A 7,824-nucleotide genomic window follows, 5' to 3' on the forward strand; every position below is an offset into this window, starting at 1 on the left:
ACCGGAATTTATGGAGTTTCTCCAGAAATCACAAATAATATCGTAAAGAACTGGCAATTACGGATCTATTTGATTTGTACTCGGAAGATTGAAATTGAACGGAACAAATTGAAAATTACAGATAAAGGATGGAATGCCTCAAAACCCCTGAATTTAAACCACGAAATGATCTAGGCGAATAATTCCCTAAACCCCAACGTGCATTTGACGCAAGAACTCGGAGACGCTGAATGACACACGGCGAGGGATGAAGATCTCGTCGATTCGTCGATAGGTTGAATCCTTGTTTATCAAGAAGAATTCGAAACTTGAGAGAGAATTAAACTCACCGTTTTTTTTAATATCAAAATTGTCTAACTTTTCCAACACATAACAGCCCTATTTATAGGGAACGGAAAACCCTACGTAAAAAGGAAATAAACAGAAATTAAAGAAATAACGGAACTTGTTCAGCAAGTCAAAAGAGACCCCAGCGAGGCCTCCTCTGAAAAACGCATTGGAATCAAGTCTGCTCTGGCAAAGCCAGAGGAATCAAGTTTTCTCTGGCTGGTTGAATCTGCTCGGGCAGACTCCACTTAAATTCTCTGCTCGGACAGGCTCCACTTGATTTCTCTGCTCGGGCAGGCTCCACTTGATTTCTCTGCTCGGGCAGACTCGACGTGAATTCGCTGCTCAGGCAGACTCGACGTGAATTCTCTGCACAGTCGATTCTTCTCGGGTGGAACGATCCCGCTGCTCTGGCGAGGCCAGAGGGATCGAGTCTTCTCGGGCGGGTCAATTCCGCTGCTCTGGCAAAAGCCAGAGGAATCGTGGTTTCCCGGGCGAAATGATTTCGCTGCTCTAACGAAGCGCAGAGGAATCGAGTCTGCTCTGGCGGTTCGGCTCTACTGTGCGACTCTGCTCTGTAAGCAATAAGGTTTACTACCTTTGAACTCTGATCTGTCGGTCCTTCTCCAATTGGTCTTTTCAGCTCTTGCCTCCAGATTTCTTCCACTAACGCCATTAAATTAGCCTTGAACGTCTTGGCTCTAGCTCTCGTCACCGGACCAACGGGCACGTGTACCGGATCTTCACTCTGTGCAGCCTCTGAAACTCGGCTCTGCTCCGCATCCTGTGCTCTGCTCTGAACTGCATCACTTTAACTTGAGAATTAACTCAAATTGAACATTAAAATTAACACAGAAAAGAAAATAGGACCAAAATAACACAAATTTAACAAACTAATATAAAAAATCATTGTAAAATGTTAAGCAATTAATGTGGATAGTACGATTACTAAAATAATGTATTAATCTATTATATATATATACATATATATATATATATATATATATATATATTTAAAAACTCAAAAATTGGGAGGGGCTTCCTGGATCCGCCATTGTACATCTGCAACAAGCTCGATCTAAAAGATGTTGGTGGAAATCCTCATTTAGGTATATTGATATGGTTTGCAGGTAGAAACTCCAAGATCAATCAAAAAAGATGCAGACGACAAATTCACAATACGGAAGTTTCCAAAACATAACTTCACACTAACTGTATTCTTTTTTTTTATCAGAAAAAAGGAGTTGCACTAACCGTATTCTGGTCGCAGTTCCTCTTCGCTGCCACCGAGCTCATAGTCAACGGCACCGCTACGGGCAATTTCGACTTGCACCTCGACAGAGCCGACCCCCGGTGGACAGCGGAGCTGCCTTCCATCGACTACGCTGTCTTCTCGGGCGGCCCCTGGTTCGTCCGGAAGAACTACCTGTATGAGGACGGCAACCTCATCGGGTGCATCTACTGCCGCAAGCCCAAGGTAACGGACTTTGGGCCGGGCCGGGCTATCAGGAGGGCCTTCAGGGCCGTGCTCCGGGCTGTCAACGAGTGCGGGGACTGCAAGAAGATCGTCAGCTTCGTGCGGACGTACTCACCCTCACACTTTGAGAACGGGAGTGGAACACCGAGGGCGGGTGCAACCGGACCCGACCCGTTGGGCGGGACGAGGTGGACGAGGCCCGGCCCCAGTGGGAGTACCGGAGGATTCAAGTGGAAGAGGCGGAGGCGGCAAGGAATGGTGGCGCTGGGAATGTGTTTGAAGTGATGGGTGTTACGGAGATGGTGGCGATGAGGGTTGACGGGCATCCAGATGTGCATTGGCAAAAACAGACGGCAGAATAATTATAGCCCAATCCAGTCTCCAAAAAGATTAAAAAAAAATAAAAAAAAATAACATTATAATAAAAATTCATTTATTTTTATTAAAGATAGAATATATATATTTTTAAATGTATAGATGTAGTTCTTTATGTGTTTCAAATGTAGCTATTGTTGAATCAATAAAAAAGGTACAACTATATACTCCCTCCGTCCCGCCCAAGATGCTACATATTCCTTTTTGGGCCGTCCCATCGAAGATGTTACATTTCTATATTTGGCAAAAATAAGAAATTTTAAACACTAATTAACACTAATTAAATATTTCTTTATTACCTTCTTTATCCTATTTATCACTTTATTACATTCTCTTTCTTACTTTATCACTTTATTACTTTCTCTCTCCTACTTTATCACTTTATTATTACACACTTAAAACATTAATCTACAACTCCTTAAATCCCGTGTCGAAAAATAAATATAGCGTCTTGACCGGGACGAAGGGAGTATTATATTATGTGATTGATTTTTAAATCCTAAAGACATTAAAATTCTACTTAGACACAAAACTTAGACACAAAACGATCTGTACAAACTGCCCAAAAAAAATTGGCTCGGGGCTACCGTCCCCGAAATCCCGTGCAATACCTTCTAGTTTTATATTTCAACAAGTTCAGCCTCTCCTATCTACCAAACGTGGATCTGCCCCTGATTATAGAGATTGCTTGCATTGGTGCATGCCTGGCCCGGTCGATACATGGAGCCAACTTCTGCTCCAGATGATCATATACCCATCACCAAAATAGCTAGGGACATTCCGGGCATGTCTATTTTGTTACAAATTGACGAAATATGTTGTCATTACAATGATTTGTAAAACATTTTAGAATTAAAATTGGGTTGAAGTTGGTGAAAACTTACCTAGTTACCTTATGAAGGGGCCAGGCTAGGAGGTGCATGAGTTCTTCACGGCCCGTGTCCGTTGTTTGTAGGAACAGAGAGCAAGTTCTGCTTACAAACATTTGGAGTCTTCTGCTTACAAACATTTGGAGTCAATAGAAAGAAACAGAAAACAACTGAAATTTATGTATTAAAGCTGAAAATTTCGACTGCATTCGAGCAGTCGGGAGAGAAGCAGGATACCTGACCAGTGACCACAAGGAAGAAGATAACTTTTTGACGAAAAAACATGGAGAAAATATTATAAGCATCTAGTACCATAAAAAGGAGAAACAGATGATAATGAGGTAAAACAGAATCTCGAATCATAGCTAACAAAATCTCCACAACACGAGCAACTAACAATTCCGATAGGGCAAAAAAGTGGCATAATAGGGAAACTGAGAAAGAAAGAAACTGACAATAAACTCAGTCATAAAAGGTTCGTAGCAGGGTTCACGGTCATAGCTGTAAAAGAAAATAAAAATATGATCTTCTTCACATAACATACCTTACACATGTTCTCGCTTGCAGGTCTAGAAGGTCACAGATTGGATATAATTCAGCTGAAAATTCTCCAAATGTTGGGAGCCATACCTATACGGCTATAATGTGGCTTCTCAATCAGCATAACTAGAGGCCTTCCAAACTATTCGATTGATCAATTATCGATTCTGACATAAGCTGGCCAGGTTGGCTCGACCCTCAAACAGATAATAAGAACTCCAGATCAAGTTAGGCATCAAAGCAAAAAAATTGTTCTGGATTTTATAATGCACAGTAGCCATAACGGAGGAGCAATATTATCATAGCTTTTACAGCAATATATGGTACAACAAAACTCATGTATGTATTTAGGAAAAGGAAAGACTATAGTAACAGCTACGAAATTCTCATGTGGAAGCTCTCTCTCGTAGAGAACATGCCTTACATCCTTTTGTTGAGAAAGATTCTTGAGCAAAGGAATGAGAGCAAGTAAGGTTACATTACATGACACAATAGCTCAAATGGTCAGTTTCTAATATTGCAAAATTCCCATGATTCACTAGCAACAGAAGTAAATCAGATGGTGACATGATAAAACTAGAGGCCATCCAAACTAAATAAGTTCATTAGATATATTGAGCACATTTAGTGATAATGAGTTGCATCACACACATATATATACACACAAAAACACTATAACAAAGTGATCATATGTGGAAAGGCAAGATATTGTTAGCTTTCATCACTCCAACATCATAAACAATAGGTAGACATATATAATGCAACTTCACAATGAAGCAATCATCAAAATTCTCTCATAGGACATACATCAAACAGTTGGCGGTAAACATCAAAACCAAATATCTCCAGCATCGGATGCCTTGGGATAACCCTTGTACTCCAATTTGAGATTCAAGCTAGCACAAATAACCCTAAATTTGAGCCGCAAAGCATCCATAGCATCGGAGACGGACTCGTTTTCCGGCTCGAGCATTGGGTAATTCCGAAGCAATTCATCCATCTGATTGATTGTCTTCTGAATTCGGGCAGACATGAAATTCGGGTCGGCCAGGATGGCCGAGCTCCAGACACAGACGCAGCTGCGGTAAAAGCCCAATTCCTCGCCCGTTTCGAACCCGGTTTTGAGCCCGACTTGTTGGCCCTCTTCCTTACCTGAGATTATGCCGTCGGCGTAGCCCTCGTCGTAGCCTTCTCTCAAGTGGGAATCCTCAAGATTTAGTGAAGATTCGAAGATGTCTTCAATGGCGTCCATCCAAAATTATTTGGGACTTCAATTCTAGTCTATCAAATTTCCTCTCCCTCTTCCAAAATGATTATATTGATGTAGGGTTAAGAATCGGAGCTCAGCAGCAGCACCGCCGCCGCCGTGAATAAGTGTCGGAGATAGTTTTCTTTCTGAAACAATGGGGTAATTATTTGGGCCTAGGCCCAACATTTTAATATCCCTCAGGCCCAACATAACAGTTCTTGAAAAATTAATAGATAGATAAATAGTTGATGTAAAAAAATTTAACTGATATAAAAGTGTGTCCATTTTTTTTTTTAGAGATTAGTGTGTCCAGTCTTACAATTTAATTTCTCAACCAATTGACGGATCAGAATGTAAAATCAATAAAAGAATTGTCGATGTTAGTTATCAATTTACAATTTTGGGCTTAATATATATAGGCATAACCCGACCCATTAGCAAGAATTTCATCCATTATTTTAAAATAATAATAAAATAAAATAAAAGATAAATAACTATGTTTATGTTTGTAGAGATAAAATAATTGTGCAGGTAATATGAATTGATTATTAGAATGAAATCTATCACCCTCTTAATAAAAGGTCTTATAAGGAGAAAAAATTATCCAAATTAAAGAGGGTAAAAAAAATCTTTAACAAATTGATGTGAAACAACTTAGAGCACTCCCAGCAGAAATCCCAAAATTATGTTCCTATATTCCTCCCTAAAGCTTCCCTATTTAATTTTAGGATCTCGATTTTATAAATGCATACACCAGATCTCCTATTTTCTACATAAAAACAATAATTATGTGTGGGCCCTACTAATTATAAGCTTAAAATAAATTTAGGGTGGGTGTAAATTTAAGATTAAATTTAGGTAGGTGTAAAATTTTTTGTGGGCCCCATCCAATTTAGGGGATCTGCTGGATGCATTTTTTATCTCATTTTCAATTATTTTAGCCTAAATTTAGAGTTAGTGATGCATTTAGGTGATCTGCTGGGAGTGCTCTTAGACTTCGATATCTATATATCAATGTATAATACTCCATTCATCCGGTACTTATTTGGAGTGGCATGGGTTTTACAAAATTAATTAAGTGTATATGAGTGAAATAATGGATCCACTTTTAGTGTAAATGAGTTGTTTGGTCTACACTTACCAAAAAAAAAAGAGTATTCATTTGGTACACGGACCAAAAATGAAATATGGTCACTCATTCTGTGGACGAAGGAAGCATAAAAGATGGTGTGTGTTTTTTTTCACAAATTTTATCTCTTTTTGTTTTTTTTTCTTTCTATTTTAATTCTTTTTTAAAAAAAATATTAACTTCGAGTCATAAAAAAAATATTCAATACAGATATTAAAAATTACGAGAAGATCTTTTATTCGATGTAAAAATGATAAAACAAATTAAATTTAAAACGAATAAGTTATGATCATTTAAAATGTCAAATTTATTTTTTGTTCTCTCATTTATCTCTAATTGCCTGCCCGTGCGATGCACAACGAGTGTCGAAATAAAATGATACATTGTTTTTAAAATGATATAAAAATGTCAAAGATATCATCATTTATTATTTAGATCAATTCATAAAAAATAACTTCTATCAATTCAAATATTATTTTATTTGAAATAGTATATAAAACAACATTATCAATTTAATGAATCTAATATTAAATTTAATAAGTAACATATAATAATAAATTGATTACAAAGAAAAGATAATTATGATAACTAAAATTATTAAATTTAATAAGTAACATACGTCAATTGAGATCTAACAAAAATTATTATAACTAAAATAGGTAATTTTTAGTATTAACACAAAATTAAATATTACAATAGCCCAAATTAAGGAACCTAATAATAATATTAAAATATATTCAAGAATCCATATTTTATTTTTCATTTTTGAATCCGACTATCTAGTGATGAGTTCCAAAATAATTCCCAAAATATAAAAGATAAATGAAAATGATAAACGACTCAAGATATATGTGGTTCGTGACGAAGCTGTCGTTTGAGCTTTGTGCAAATAAAATATCCTGTGCCCACAACTAGACTAGCTAGTGGTAAGTCCAGAGTCGAATCCACAGGGAACTGAGCAGTAACTCCTCCTGCAAGGGTGTCCCTAAAAAGGGTTTGTATTCTGCAGTGTTCTGACCACAACGTGCTTATGGGCAGAACGGGGTTTCCAACTAAAACTGAAATAACTAGGTAAACCAAAACAATTCTGACTTGGGTTTAAATCACTAAACATGAACTGGTCACTCGATCACTGGTGCAAAGATAAATCACTATACTCGCATACCAGTGGTTATAGGCATAAGAATTGTTGCGCCCCTATTGTCACTCGTCACGCACGCAAAAACCCCTCGCCCAATCTATCCTTTCAGTTTATGATCCCTTAGAAGGTTCAGCTAGTGGAAATCAACTACCCCGGGCAACATCCACGCTCTCTGCGATGGCCTATCGCTAGTTGTGCTTTGCCCAGAATGCTTTAGGATTTAGATAGACCCACTTGACTCTTACGCCGATATTTCACAGCAGTCACGGCTCCAACACTCGTTGTACTATTTTGGAGGTCGATGGCGTTTCGCCTTGTGCCCAAAGTATTACTTGTGGCCAGAACTCCCTAGTTAACTAGTGATCAATTGATTAACCAAGTTGTTACAACCTTTTTGGAATCAAACCTAGTGTATCGGGAATATGCTCATACAGTTGTTATGCCCAAATTAGACCTCTCGAGTTAAGTGTTCATGCTTAGATCATCTTGCCCAAATCAAAATATAAAACTTAGCCAAACATAAAATAAATAACAAAGGCAAAAGACATAAAGGAAAACATAAAGTAAAAACTGAAATAGAAACTTACTTAAGGCAAAGGGTACTTACGGCCAAAAGTGCCGCAGAAAACATGAACAGAAAATTAAACTACTATGCCCATAAGGGGCGACTACTCCTACCTAACTATGGAAAGTAAAACTACAGCAGTGATCTCTCAA

General features: G+C 37.9%; 3 protein-coding genes across 3 annotated transcripts; 1 reads left to right on the top strand and 2 right to left on the bottom strand.

Moving 5' to 3' along the window:
* Positions 1-316: 316 nt before the first annotated feature.
* Positions 317-1,915, bottom strand: LOC131024664 (uncharacterized). The gene is made up of 2 exons (XM_057954174.1): positions 1,582-1,915; positions 317-1,128 (listed from the first exon to the last, which is right to left on the bottom strand). Exon 2 carries the CDS (start codon positions 1,001-1,003, stop codon positions 503-505), a length of 501 nt encoding a protein of 166 aa, XP_057810157.1. The 5' UTR covers positions 1,004-1,128; positions 1,582-1,915; the 3' UTR covers positions 317-502.
* On the top strand, positions 1,413-2,089 carry LOC131025963 (xyloglucan O-acetyltransferase 3-like). The gene is made up of 2 exons (XM_057955743.1): positions 1,413-1,418; positions 1,562-2,089. Exons 1-2 carry the CDS (start codon positions 1,413-1,415, stop codon positions 2,087-2,089), a joined length of 534 nt encoding a protein of 177 aa, XP_057811726.1.
* A 2,234-nt stretch (positions 2,090-4,323) lies between these two features.
* On the bottom strand, positions 4,324-5,217 carry LOC131024663 (uncharacterized). The gene has a single exon (XM_057954173.1). The coding sequence runs from the start codon at positions 4,838-4,840 to the stop codon at positions 4,418-4,420; it is 423 nt and encodes a 140-aa protein (XP_057810156.1). The 5' UTR covers positions 4,841-5,217; the 3' UTR covers positions 4,324-4,417.
* Positions 5,218-7,824: the final 2,607 nt, after the last annotated feature.

This window comes from Salvia miltiorrhiza, chromosome 5 (genome assembly GCF_028751815.1).
Source record: "Salvia miltiorrhiza cultivar Shanhuang (shh) chromosome 5, IMPLAD_Smil_shh, whole genome shotgun sequence".
NCBI lineage: Eukaryota > Viridiplantae > Streptophyta > Magnoliopsida > Lamiales > Lamiaceae > Salvia > Salvia miltiorrhiza.

Bases quoted from the DNA above. Each gene is read 5' to 3' on its own strand.
- LOC131024664 (XM_057954174.1), bottom strand. From the start codon at position 1,003: ATGGCGTTAGTGGAAGAAATCTGGAGGCAAGAGCTGAAAAGACCAATT.
- LOC131024663 (XM_057954173.1), bottom strand. From the start codon at position 4,840: ATGGACGCCATTGAAGACATCTTCGAATCTTCACTAAATCTTGAGGAT.